Genomic DNA, 15,028 nt, shown 5'->3' with positions numbered 1-15,028 from the left:
AGACCTTTAATTATCAACATTCATTATTATCACTATTATTAACATATATTAAGCACCCACGGTCTGCTAAATGCTATACTCAAGATAAAAGGCATTAACCTTGCAATTCCACTGTGAGCAAGAGAGAAGACAATCTTCTCCTTCCAGATAGAGAACAAAATTATACTTGCCTAACTTGACAAACAGCCAGTGGATGAGTCAGGGATAAAGCCTAGTTGTCTTCACCACTAGACAACTGGGTAAACAAAGAATGGTTATAAAACTGCTGCTTTAAGCACATCTGAATATTTCTTCCATAAACATTTTTTATGCCCACAACAGATTTTTTGTGGTGGCAAATCTTCCTGCTTCATAGGATATCCAAATTGTGCAAACAGTCAAGTCATTTGAGACCAACTTTACCATATAAATTTTGGCATCAAATAGAATGATACCATTTTTGGTAGAAAAATGAAGTATGACTATAAAACGATGAAATAAATTTTTTTTGGAGGAGGCTCACAAACTGGCTTTGAAGGAAGTTTCAAGGAAGATTGCCCAAAGCATGTGAGCAGAGGTGGCATCAACGGGACAGAGGCATAGACTCTAGGGTGCTACTTCCAAGGCTAACAATTGACTTGAGTAGTAGAACGACAAGAGGCTGTACTTTGGGTTAAGACATATTGGAAGTAAAGTCCTAGCACTGCTACTTATTAGTCGTATGATCTGGGCCAAATGAGTTAAATTGATTGTTCGAGCCTTGGCTACTTCATCTATAAAACAGAGTCAATAAAGCGGAACCTGCAGATTTTTATGGGATGAAATACGTTTTAATATACGTAATGAAGTGTCCACATCTGACATGAACTTGGAACTGAGTGAAGAAAATCTCTCCCTCCATGACATCCGGGGTAGTATTACATGCCCATCTGCTGGCAGACCGAGCATGAAGATTAATGCTATTAAAAGGGCAATTAAGTTGCTTTGTGGTTGAAATAGGCTGTTACGTGATCAGAAGATGTACTCCATTCTTTACATAAACCTTTTATAAGTGCCCCCTGTTCTTTAGGCACAATGCTATGTTCTGGGCATGTGGAAGGAAATTTGATCCACCCACAAGGAGCTCAGAGTCTAGCAAAAGAGATAAAAAATGTGGACAATTATAACATGATGTAGAAAAAATAATGAAGACTTGCCAGTGTGCCATGGGTAGGAGGCAGTTAACTCCACCCATAACAGAGGACGCGGGGAAGGATTAGTAAAGAAAAAGACCATTGCTCAGGATTTTGCAAGAAAACTGGACATTCCCTAGGGAAAGGGGGATGAATGGCATTTGTCATTTGCCTGGCAGAAGAAACAACTGGACAAAGACACACAAACAGAAGCACACCTTGGACCATGAGAAACGGTGAGCAGCATGCATGGGGTGTCTAGCGTGGTGTGGCGAGAGATGAAGCTGAACGTATAGGTTGGAGTTAGGCTGTAAAAAGTCATGCTAAGAACTCAAAAATAAACCCGTGCTTATATGTCAAATGACTTTTGACAAGGGTGCCAAGACCATCCAATGGGGAAAGGACAAGATTTTCAACAAATGGTGCTGGGAAAACTGAATATTCATATGCAAAAGGACAAAGCTGGACCTTTACCTAATACCATATACAAAAATTAACTCAAAATGGATCACAGACATAAATATAAGAGCTTTAAAACTATAAAACTCTAAGAAAACACAGGGCAAAAGCTCCACAACATTGGAGAAGGCAATGGTTTCTTGAATCGTATGATTCAGCAATTCCATTTCTGGGTATACACCCAAAATAACTGAAAGCGGGGTCTGAAAGAGATATGTGTATACCCATGTCCAAAGCAGCATTATTCACAATAGCCAAAAGATGGAGGAAGCACAAATGTCTATCACTGGGTGAATGATTAGGCAAAATGTGGTATATACATACAATGGACTATTATGCAGTTCTAAAAGGGAAAAGGAAATTCTGGCACATGCTACAACACAGATAAACCTTGAGGACATTATGCTAAGTGAAACAATCCAGTCACAAAACGACAAATAATGTATGATTCCACTTATACGAGGTACTTAAAGTAGTCAAAATCATAGAGACAGAAAGTAGAATGGTGGCTGCCAGGGGCTGAGGGGAGGGGGGGATGGGAAGTTACCGTTTAATGGGTCCAGAGTTTCAGTTTTGCGAGATGAAAAGGATTTTGGAGATGGATGGTGTGATGGTTGCACAATAATATAAATGTACTTAGTGCCATTTAACGGTACACCTAAAAATGGTCAAGACGGTAAATATACTATGTGTATTCTACCACAATAAAAACAGCCATGGAAGATTTTTAAAATATATTCTGGAAGCATGGAAAATGGTCAGTTGTTTCAAGGCAGGAGAGTGACATGGTCAAATTTTGTAAATATATTCAGATATTTACAGGTATATAATAATTTTATTCATGAAACAATAAGGAATCACTCATACCAACAAAACCTCATTGGACAAATTATACAACCTTTAACTCAATAATGCCTATATTTAATGAGACTATTCAAATAACATTTTGACCAGACAAATGTAAGAACTTTGATAGGTGTGTAAAAATGTGGTATCACAATGTACCACTATCCTTTGCTTGAGAGATTTGCTTACTTGTTTATATTTGGATCTTCACAGAACATAGCTGAGTGTCAAATCTATTTTCTTTAAAAATTAAAATTAAGAAAGCATGGGTGATTGACACCATGATCGAAATTCAAGGCAGAGAAAGAGGAAACCATACAATTTCTTTAAACAAGTCCTTCAATTCTGACTTCTGATGCTAAAGAATCTACCTTTTCCATTTACAGGGGGATAATCCTTATGGCTTTTGCAACAAATACCACTTACCCATTCTTGGCTTCAAAGGTAGAAAGTTTTGTAGGGAACAAGGCTGGAACGTCAGTTGGAAAACATCAGGGCTATATCAGTCTGAAAACCGTCAGCCAGTTGCAAGTTTAAAAAGGTTTGCTAAGAGGAGCAATGTTTTACTGGTTCAAGGCTGTCAGAAGGCTCTGGATCTCCAGTGCCTCACACCAGTCACTTCAAAACTAACTCACTCCAGATGTCCCTATGATCATGTAATCAGACATCAAAAGCCATGTGGTGACAAGCTCACAGGCTGCTTATGAGGACGCTATATGTTTCCACAAGCGTAAAACACACACAGTAGCTACTTTAAAATGTGATTCATCTAAATCAGAATTCTATTTTAAAGTACAGAGCTATTAGGGAAGGGCCACCCTCCTGAGAAAGAGGAAAGTCTTTTAAATGTCTGTACAGTGTCATTCTATGACTAGATTTTGAAAGGAAAAATCAAAATGAAGCTTGCACTTCAGAAGAGTTTATGTGGTGAGAAAAAAAAATCCCCCATCAGAAGAGATTTCTAAGAATGACACCACACTCAAGGTACAAAAAAAATTTTCTTTTCCTTTCAATACTGATTGTCTTGCATCTTCTCAAGGCGAACTCTCATTAACCCTTTCCTTCCATACTGTCAATCTTCAGTAGACATCCACAACATGGCAGGCACACAGAGAAGACCAGAACACACAGAAGGTGCAGCCGATACCCTTGAGCTTTCACGTTCAAGTAACATGATCTGCTTGCCCTTCAGTCTTCAGATTTAAGCAGTGCTCTCCTCCAAAGAATTGACGTGTGTATATGGACGTTTTTATGTTGCTGCGTTTGTGTATTTGGATTTTTAAAATACATATACTTCTTGAAATTACTACCTTGAGCCATAAAAATAAATTTTAGTGTTCTGGATAGAAATACAACCACATTCCATGAACACTTATACATACTGAGACATTAAAAGGAAATTTAAAATTGAATTTGTACCGACGAAGCTAACGATTCACATCTGGACCCTGAGCCTGCTAGCTTGGATGTTTGATTCCCTAAGAATGACAGGAGTTCATTTAGGATTTCTATTTATTATTTTCTTTCAGTTACACAAAATTTCTGAGGAAATCATCCACAATTTAAATAATTTTCTGAGGGTCACAGAGTTATTGATACAGTCAGGACAAGGAACTTGACCTTTGGAATAAAGCTACTTTAAACATCATCTTTACCAAATTTCAAACAACATTGTCGAGTTTCATCTGCCTATACTGCTAATGTGAGATGTTTATTAGTGTTTTGCTAAGAATCACCTGGTAAACGTTCTTATACTCTTGAATTAATTCTCATAGCATGATTTTTATTTTTATCTTCGTCCAAATCACTTGAAACCAGAAGAACTTTTTAAAGAGGATGGACTATGAGGAAAATTTAGAAGGAGAAATCTGTAGACGTGACAGGTATAAGAGCAGTATCTTGTCCAGAAATTTCTAATCAAATCAAGGATTTTCTAAATTCTTTGAATACAGTTATTAGAAAATCACAAGCTGTAACTACCAAGATCACTGAATTTTTGATTCTAGAACTCATAGTATTGTTGACACAGAGGTAGGACTCGGATAATTGATTCCACTGCATGTATATTAATTTCTATTCTCTGTTCATTTATCAGGGGCACTAACAAAATCAGGCTTTATAATGGTTCATATCTCTAGAATTATCAAGGTTTCTCCTCTTCCTGCAATTTCTATTCTTTCTCAGAACCAATTTCAATGATGAAGTCATTGCTAGAATTGTGAGAGGATGGAGTGGGTCCCACAGTCGAAACTGCTGACCTCAGCCACAAACCCGCATTTTAATTCCAAGGGGAGGATTTGTGTCTAGATATCCCTCTCCTCCTGATAACATAGGTAACACATTGTCCTAAAGCAGAAAACTCTACACTAAGGCTATTTGGGAGAAAAACAGTATGTTAAACAGGTAATTTCCCAATTTTCACACTCTAAATCACACATACACAAATATATAAAATATACATACACACAAATATGCACATCTTTACACATGAGTTAAAAGTTGTTGAATGGAGTTCACTTTGCTCATCTCAGAAGCAAGAGTTTTAATCTCCTCATATATTTACCTGTCAGGCACCAGGGCCGGGGGCTTGAATACAAAAATGAATTCACCGGCCCATGCCTCTGAGGAGCTCAGTCTTGTAACAGACACATAAACAAGAGCTATATTTGAGTGAGAGAAGAGCTAAGAGAGAGAGTGCGCACGGTGATTCCCTTGAAGGGCTCAGGAGGCTGAGTGGAGTGTAGACTAAAGGCAAGGACACTCATTCTGATTGTTAAAAACAGAGTATTTGATCCTTTGATATTGACGCGCAGACTGCTGGGCTGTCTAATGGCTTTAGGTCTGGTCTTGATAACCGGGTTGTAAGTTTCCTGAGGACAGGGACTGTGTCTTATGCTTTCCAGATGGCACACGGCAGAGGTCTTGGGCATCTAAGGGATTAATCAATTTATGCTGACATGAAAGCAAAACCCATTCCATTTTCATCACGTGCAGATCAGTCTGAACAGCCAAGATGACATGTCATGGTTGCCCCTTTAATGTCTTGAAACTGACCTCTGAATAGCGATGCTTCTTTTAGCCTTTCAGTTCTGGACTAGACCCAAGAAGAATGACTGGGAGCACACACCTGAACAGAGGTCACATTTCCCAGGTCCCTTGATCAGTCATGGGACAGACATTCAGGCAATCCAGATTTGTTTCACCAACTTCTGAAAGATTTGGTGAAAAACGGTTGTAGAATAAATTGGGCTTCTGGATTTTCTCCACCTGAACTCCCAGGCTTACAAACATAACCGCTTCAGAAATTAAGCTGCCTAAACTTGCCAAACTAAGTAAACATTTGGCCCCATGAAATATTGGATGGCAGCTTTATCTCTTAAAAAACAAAGCCATATGAAAACCATCATCGCAATGTGTCTCCAAGCTCTGGTCTTATCAGCGCACAGCGTGAACAGCTGGAGTTACAAACACCAGGACTATTATTAAATCACTGTGTCAGGAGGGAAAAAAAAGAAGCCCTTTTGTAGGCTTCAGTATCTCTAAATAATGCAATTATATACTACATGCTATTTCTCCCTCCCTTCACTCTGCGGTACCCATCTCTTCTCTTAGGAAGACAATGGATAGAGCCTTCCTTCCAATTTACATCAGTGTCTACAACAATTATTTTGTTCCAGTGTTTCTACAGCTTCTTAATTGTATACCTAATGAATAGAAAAATACGAGTTAGTCATTCAGAATTTTTGCTAAGTTTCCATGTTGGATTTTGACAGCAACCCACAACCAAAAGCCCTCTGACATTTCAGTGGCAATTCAATGATTTTAATTCTAAAAGCCAAGCTATTTAAATTTCTCTGTAATATCTCTACGATCCCCTTCGTGGAGTTGAAAACATTTAAACCAAGAACAACATCGACTATAATTTCAATATATATGACATACAAGGGAAAAATTTCTCAAATCAATATCCTATCATATTATATGCAAGAGACAAAGAGAATGCTTCTATTCACTGGAAATCTTTTTTCTCACTAGAAGCAAACTGCCACTATCTTTGCTGATAAAAATCCCCCAAACTCCAAACATGCAACATTGAATTTTCACTTCTCATCCCCACTGAACATGCAGGACTACCAGAAACCCCTCTCCCCAGGGTGTCTTCCCACTATGGTCTGTGCCCTTTACCCCCGCTCTTACTGTTGCTAAGAACTTGCTGCTGCTGAATAAAGAGCTATTTTTGGCCTCTCAATGTAGCCATTCAAAAAGTTCTATTCATCTTAACATCTTGAATTTACATACTATGTGTTGGATAGAAAAGGTGACAATATGATGAAATAACCTCAATTATTTAATACATATTTGGGGGGCAGTGGCAATTCCCACTCTACTACTTAATGTGTGCCATTCATCATACTCCAAGAATTGGAGGCTTTCCCACATTATTTCATCCTAACCCCAAAACAAGTAGTTCTTGATCTTTTGTTTGCCTTTTAAAATTTGGTAAGAGTGATCGAGTCTCCTTCAGGAACACACACACACACACGCACACTCGTGTGAGCACACAAGGCCAGGGCATAAAACTTCAGTGAGTTAACAGACCTTCTGAAACTCATCAATGGGCTTCGCAATTAACAACCTCAAAGTCTGCCATGTTATTTTTTTGAAATGAAATGCATATATTATAGACATGGGCTTTTAAAAGACCAGTATTTTCTTAATTTATTTTGGTGATCCAGGACACGTAACAGTTTTAGAACAAACAAAGTCGTATACTATCCAGGAACGACCACAGCATTATAATTTTCAGGAGTCTACTTTTTAATTTACTTGCCCTGCAGGATCATTTTGCTTTAGGGGTTAAATGTGAAACTATAAATAGTCATTAAAACACAAAACAACCCTAGTGGTTAGCCGGATATTAACGAAAAAAAAAAAAAAACACATCTGTTTTAGAGTTCTCTTCCATCCTCAATTCAGGAACATCAATTTCAAGAACCTGGGTTTATGGCATGCCCTTAAGCCAAGAACACCAGGTTACAATCAGCCAAGGAAGGTAAGACTTCTCATGAGCAGACTCTCACTGCAATCTCTTGACCCCAGATTTCTCTTTCTTTAATTCAAAAGCAGTCAGTAGAACTGGATTTTCTATTGCCTTGAAAGATAAACAGTCCCTACTTTTTGCACATTCGTAATTATGCTATTCTGATTAACTGGACAGGTTTATGAAAAGAGGAAGAAAGGAAACAAATTTCCATGCTGTGCATCTGGTGGCACTCTAAGTAACAAATACTGAGATTTGGTGGCTTTTCAATATACCCAGAATTTGAAGCTTGCAGAGAATCTGATTTCTCTAATTTAAATCCTTTTTAAAATTCCAGCTTGTCTGAGGGTGTACATTTTAAACAACGTATTTGTAATAACTTAACCAGCCAGAAAACAAGTGCAACTTTCCCAGCTTTTCAAAAACACATAGCTCTGGGCATCAAACACAACCCTTCCCTCTAAAGTAAGCCTAATGAAGTGCAACTAAAAATAACAGTCATCAACTGTGGTTTTAAAGGCAATATTTCAACATAATCAAATGTGTCAAATACTCCTCCTTACAGCTTCTTATGCTGTGGGTTATAAGTAAGTTTCATTTCTTGGGAATGATTGAACATAACCCACTTGGGGCTCTGCCATCTGTGAATTACTCACATGTGAACACTGTTTCAGAGATGGAAATTTTGATTGTTTTTTTTTTCTCGGATATTGAAATGAAATGCAATTGAGCAGAGCTTTTTAAGCAATTATTTTTCATATTAGTTGCTACATGGCTACATTATCACACACTCGCCATATTCATCATCACTTATTAAATCATAGGAATCAAGTATGGTGCTGATGAAGTTGTGAAGGAAACATCAAGCAGAATTATGAAATCTGAGAGATGGAGAAGGATCTACAGTCTCCGATTCCATACTCCCTGGGCTCAGGCCTGGCCACAAAGAACCCTCTCTGCAATGTGCTCCAACGTGAGTAGTGGTTATGTTCCCCTGGTCTCTTGAAAGGCTGCTCCTCTTATCACTGAGCAAACAACAAAAGTGACTATGGGGCTATATGTAGGGTGTCACGTAATTTATCATCCATACATGGACACCTCTGAGAGTTAGTGGGGACACTATTAATAATTATGTCAGAACAACAGGCATGAACCAGGACTGCCCCAGGCTACCCTAATCATATTGTTACCCTAGAGATGATGTGGAGCTCAAAGAACTTCTCCCAAAGGTCTCAAAACCATTTCATTAATGCTATATCCAATTTTGCTTCTGTCTAGAGCTGCTCTGTCCAATAGAAATAGAATGTGGACCCCAGATGTAATTTTAAATTTTCTATTTTCTAGTAGCCATGTTTTTAAAAAACAAAGTGAAAAGAAACAGGTGAAAATAATTTTAACAACATATTTTATTCAACCAAAGTATCATTTCAACAGGTGATCAATATAAAAATTACTAGTGAGATCTTTTTTTCATTTTCATTACTCTTTCTCATATTTCAGTCTTTCAAATCCAGTGTGCACGTTACACTTAAAATATATTTCTAGTGCTCAACAGCCACATGTGGCCAGTGGCTATTATATTGGACAATGTGGGTCTAAATAATCCATGAACTAAAGCACACAGGGATAAATGAATAGAGTTATAATAGACACATACACACAAATGTGTTTTTCTTGTAGGTAAAAATAGACACATCTAAATATGTCTTCACTTACTAACTTTGCTTACCCTTCACAATAGGGCAGTTAAACTATCTTTCTCTTGCCTGGGGTGAACCAGACCTTAGAGCAGATAAACCTTTACCTGGTAGATTCTTCTGGGGAGCAGAGAGAATGGCTGAGTTAGAAAAGCTGGGTGATTGCTGAGAACTTCTGGGACTTTTCCCTGACTAATATGTGTCTTGCATTCCTAAGTCCAACACACACGCACTGGGCAACTTCCATGTACCTGGCACTGGAGATAGAAAGATAAATGAGGCACAATGTCTGGATCTTGGAATGTTAAGGCTTACGGTTTACATGGAGACTATTTTAAAATTGAATCAAGAGAAGCCAAGGATGTGCTACTCCTCCGTGGCAAGGCAGGGACCGGACTCCGTTCCTTGGGTCTCAGGTCTGCACCTCACCATCCACAGAGAACACTGCGAGGAAAGGAGAAAATATGTGTTTTCCTTTCACTGTTCATACAGAGGGACTCGACCCATGTCTGAAAACTTGCATGGGGTTAGGTAAAAGGAATTGGGGTACCTGCATTTCCTCATGAATTAGGATTTGCCTCTTTGCTAGTAATACTATATCTCCCCAACTTGGAATTCGCAGACATCATATTCCGACAAGGATATGGCATCTATCAGAAAGATTGCAGCCCTGGTCTCCTCCAGGGGAAGCGACGCTGATGTGTTTTCAGTTGGTCTAAATGCAGAGCTAAGTGACAGAAACATGGAACTAAATGTTGGCGGTTTCTCTGCGTGTAAATGATGGTAACCCATTAATCAGACACGATCTCATTTTAGGGTATGCTGACATCGTAAAAATAAGCAGTAAATTCTAGTTTTTCTCTTTTATATAATTCTTCTCTCATTTATATAGTTGTTCTCTTCCTCCAATCCAATATATTCAGGCTTAACATGGTCTCTATTAGTGTGTGTGCAACACACGACACACACACACATCATGTCTCACACCGGCTCTGTTTGTCCACATCATTAAAGTAGAATATATACACCTGGTTTTTATTAATGTTCCATTAAATATGTTCTTTTAAAAGGATGGAGAGTGAGAAAACATTACATCTAAAATACTTTCAGGACACTTACTTCTTTGTTTACGAAAAGAAATATGCCAGAAATTGCCATAAACCTATTAGTAAATACCCAATGATTTGGTCAGGTGACTCCCACTTCACACACATCGGCATTGGTTCTTGATGAGAATATTTTATACCATACTGGCAGAATCTGTTTAACTTATTCAGCATCCATGTATTAAGAAAATGTTTTCTAAAGGCACTGCAGGCAGTGAGATTTAAAATGGGGAAGAGCCTTGCTTTTAGGAAACTTTTTTCTTTTCTTTTCTTTTCTTTTTTGAGGCAGATTGGCCCTGAGCTGACATCTGTGCCAGTCTTCCTCTATTTTATGTGGGAGGCCGCCACAGTGCGACTTGAAGAGCCCTGCTATGCTCTTGCCCAGGATCTGAACCTGCAAACCCCAGGCTGCCAAAGCAGAGCACACAAACTTAACCACTACACCACGGAGCTGGCCCTTTAGGAAACTTTGTAATATGTTTCATGATTGAAGATCACCTATTGCAATGATATGTAGCCATCAACCAAAATCTACCTCTCAGGCTATTTCAAAGGATAAACCACAAATGCAGCTATTCAAAGCAACTTAAGATTTAACAGAAAGATCCCATGGTCCCACAGGGAAGGAGGACGTTGTCTCTACAGGAAACGATTCTCCACTGAACCTGCCATTATAAGCAGAGTAGCAATAGGTACATCTGGTTAGGAGCACTTTGGGTATCTAATTTCATTTTCCTTTAATTTGAACGCTGAGTTCTAGAAACCTAACACTGGCACCACGGGTCTATGATATTGGCAGCTTGAAACTATATCACCATTTCCCATGGCATGACTTCAGAAAGCACTGCATTAACACACCCAAACGTAGAAACTGCATCCTTGGGCATGCGGAAGCAGGAGGAGGAAGGAAATCCAACAGCTTAAGCACTGCTTAAGAGCCCCGACTCCGGAGCCCAATGACCTGGTATAATTCTTGGCTCTGCCACTTACTGGCTGTGATCTTTGACAAATTACTAAACCTCCCTGTGCCTCAATTTCATTATCAGTAAAATGGAGACAAAAACTTGTTCTTAGTGTGACGAGGAAGTTTAGATAATGTAAAGCTACACACATAATCAGTGCTATATAAATAATAGCGATCGCTGTAACGGTATCCTAGTAATAGCTTGTACCAGCTACTATTATAACTTACACTACGCAGTCTATCAAAAGATCTCTAATTATCAACTTACTTAAGCCCGCAAAGTTCCAGTTAGTCTATGGGTAAGGCCCTTTGATCTTTCATTAGCTGTGTGAACGGCAGGATACCTACTGGAATTGCAGGCTTCAGACTCTGGCCACTGGGCTGCGAAGCGCTTGGCTGGGCGTCAGCAGGTGGGCCTGGCGCTGGGTCACTGCTTCTCCTCACCAGCAGAGGAGTGCCTGCAGGACAAAATAAGAGGTGAGAGGTCAAGAGAACCCCAGGGGGAAGAGAGTGCATGGTACAATGCAATTTAATTAAAAAGGTTTACAGCATGCTTTTATGTAAAAACATTCTATTTCTAAGGATGCTTGTAAATTAACTCAGTTAATGATCTTTTGTCCTCTATTTATAGAATGACACATGGAAACAAAATCTTTCAACTCTTATCTTTCCCCACTTGCATTTCAAAACAAGTCATTGTACTTAACCAAAAACTGTTAGGCCATGCAAAACCTGACAGTGTGCAATCTAAAACTGATCTAGAAAATATATTTGAGTATTAAAAAGAATGATTATCCAGCAGACAAGTAAAGAGGTTCACACAGCCAGTGCAATTTGCTATTCAGTAGACCTAGCAGCATAGTTATTACTGCCATTTGCTGCCTCCCAAATCCTTTGAATGATGATATATACTGAAATAAATTATTTGCTGGGGTTATAGCATTAATGTCTTTTTAAGTACACAAAGAGATTGGTTCCATTCTCTTCCTTTTCTCCTCAAGTGGATAAAACTGATAAGGAAAATAAGTTAGTTCTTCTAAAAATATATCGTGATTTCTTTTTAATTTAATGAAAGCTTCCACTATTAAATATTTGAGTCAGTTATTAAATTCTGAAAAAAGATCATACTATTAGAAAGTTCAAATGAAATTCAACCTTAGCAGAGCTGGCAGCCTAACTACTCTGCCTGCAATTAGGCCTAAAATAATTTGTTTCATACAAAATTGGCCACTATAGAGGAAACGCTGAAAAAAAATATGTTTGTGCTTTAAACATTGCTCTCATATAAAAATTAACTTTTTATTTGTGTGCTTTTGGGAAAAAAGTGGTAAACAGTGGAAATCCAATTTCCCATTCATCACTATTCTGAAAATAACTCCCCAACTCTCTCAAGCTATTGCAGTTTAAAAGAACATTTTTCTTGCCTCATTTTATATGCTACCTTTATAAAAAGTGAATCCATTTTGAAGTTATTTACAAATCTGATTTTTATATGTGCTCCAACATTCTTGCACAAAACATAGAATTGCTAATACTTCTCATACTTGTTCAGACAAAAGTTGCTTTTTATAAAATAACTTCTTTCACAATAAGAAATTAACATGCTACTTAGGAGGAAACACTACACCAAAAGGTATTATAAAGTCTAAGTTCACATTCCCTCATTTCTTTCTTATTAATGGACACTTCACTACATTATTCCCACCTTCTCCACCTCCATGAAAACAATTTCTTAAGCAAGTAACAGAACAATACTTGTATGGTTGGCAATTGTTCTCTGAAAGAAATAGTGAAAGAGAAAATTAAGAAGAGTAGAAGGAAAAGAAAATACCCTAAATTCTTGAGACACAGAGTCCCCGTCCCCCACCAACAGTCCTTTCCCTGCTCCAGGTGACCTGAAGACTGAGTGCCTCTCAAGTTGGGCCCCTGAATCACAACTAACGTGGAGTCCATCTAAACGCAGTCGGTCTCGTCAGAAGCAACTCATTGTCTTTAAAATTAATGAGAGAATGGGGCAAACTCCATGAAACTCTGGTGTTTCCAAGCATTTAACCTAGACCAGTATATGACATGTCAATAATCTCATGGACAGAAAGAAACAAAACAAAACAAAAAAATAAATAAAAACCAGCACATCAAGGTCAAGAAATAAGTTGATTCAGAGGCACAGAAACGGATATTTCAGTGACTGACAATTTTACATCGTTTTTTTCAGCTGAGTCATATACATACATATGAATATATATAGAATATGTGTTATTTTTCTTAAATAATAAATATATTTTTCTTAAAGAAACCACACTAGATTGTTTTCCTTCAACTTTAAGGACATGACTATGACTCCTCATTTATCATCAATATCTGCCATTTTAATAACAGAATATTAAATTAAAACATAATTTCATAATAACATGTATTTGGGTTTATGTAGTCACCTAATATGCCATAGTATTATAGTGTGTCTCCCAGAAGAAGATAGTTCAGTTTTCTACCAGTGAATCGACTATTTGGAACATTAACAAAAAAAGAAAGAAACTTTAAGACGGCTAGATATTTCTTAAACACACTCTCAATTCATCAGGAATAAGGTTTGTTCTTTTCTATTCTTCTTTATTCCACTCTTTTTTTTGTTTTGTTTTGTTTTGTTTTTTTTGAGGAAGATTAGCCCTCAGCTAACTACTGCCAGTCCTCCTCTTTTTGCTGAGGAAGCCTGGCTCTGAGCTAACATCCGTGCCCATCTTCCTCTAGTTTATACGTGGGATGCCTACCACAGCATGGCTGCCAAGCAGTGCCATGTCCGCACCCGGGATCCGAACCAGCAAACCTCGGGCCGCCGAGAAGCGGAACGCGCGAACTTAACTGCTGCACCACCGGGCCGGCCCCTATTCCACTCTTGAATGTCTCTTGTTGAGTCACCTTCTAATTTTTCTTTGGCTGCCTTAATGTGCTAATAACAAGTACAAATCATTTCATATTGTAATTAATAATGAGCATCTTTAAATATGAACTATTATCTCAGACAGTCTTAAACAACCCTTCTCTTGGCAATTTAAAATTTATTTAAAATTTACTTTTTAAATTGCCAAGCCCCATTTGAAGATGACTTTCAGGAAGAGATTGAGCTACAACTCAAAGACGAGGAAAGCTGCATCCCTGAGCACGACAGGAGGCAGGTAATGAGAAGTCCTCAAGAGGATGTGGGCAAATCCTTGGGTATATGTGATAGAGTACAAGGTGCACCTTGTAAGCAAGGCTGACTGAAGCGAGAGGGAGACGCCATATCTGGTTTTGTGGAACCTCCTGTTGGGGGCGGGGCGGGGTAATAAATAAAACAACTCTGCCCTGAAGGAGCTTATAAGCTGACAGTAAAGATCAGACGCTAAGTCCAAGAACTATTCTGTGTTGGTACAGTGGACAGCACCGTGGGTTTTGAAGTCAAATAGACTGAGCTTCATCTTTCCCGGCTCTGTGACGTTGGGCTGCCTGGTCACACAAGTCTCATCATTTAAAACCTGGTGATAACAACACAGCACAGAACTGAGAGGCTAAAATAAATTAAGACACACGTAGGACATGCACTGTCCTGGATGTAATTTTCAAGCAGGAAAGCCCCTCCCCCCAAGAAAAAGGAGGCAACAGCACTTGATTTTTCAGCAGAGTAATCCACATACATACATGTCCTTGAGCAGTGTTATCTGTTCAAAAAGCTGAATTCCTGAAAGTCAAGTTAATTTTCTTGGAATAATATGTAAATGAAAATAGTA

At 38.4% G+C, this 15,028-nt stretch overlaps 1 protein-coding gene across 8 annotated transcripts in view; it reads right to left on the bottom strand.

Annotated features, from left to right (window-relative positions):
* The window catches only part of PARD3B (par-3 family cell polarity regulator beta), a 908,373-nt gene that overhangs the window by 481,110 nt on the left and 412,235 nt on the right, over positions 1-15,028 (bottom strand). For all 8 annotated transcript variants that reach the window (XM_014836393.3, XM_070508440.1, XM_014836394.3 and 5 more), the window contains one exon: positions 11,613-11,722. In XM_014836393.3, coding sequence (XP_014691879.3) covers positions 11,613-11,722 — 110 coding nt within the window. The remainder of the gene's footprint in view (positions 1-11,612; positions 11,723-15,028) is intronic.

The sequence above is a fragment of the Equus asinus genome, chromosome 4 (assembly GCF_041296235.1).
Source record: "Equus asinus isolate D_3611 breed Donkey chromosome 4, EquAss-T2T_v2, whole genome shotgun sequence".
In the NCBI taxonomy this organism is placed as follows: domain Eukaryota; kingdom Metazoa; phylum Chordata; class Mammalia; order Perissodactyla; family Equidae; genus Equus; species Equus asinus.
The sequence above is the reverse complement of the archived record's forward strand: the minus strand, read 5'-3'. Positions and strand labels throughout refer to the sequence as shown.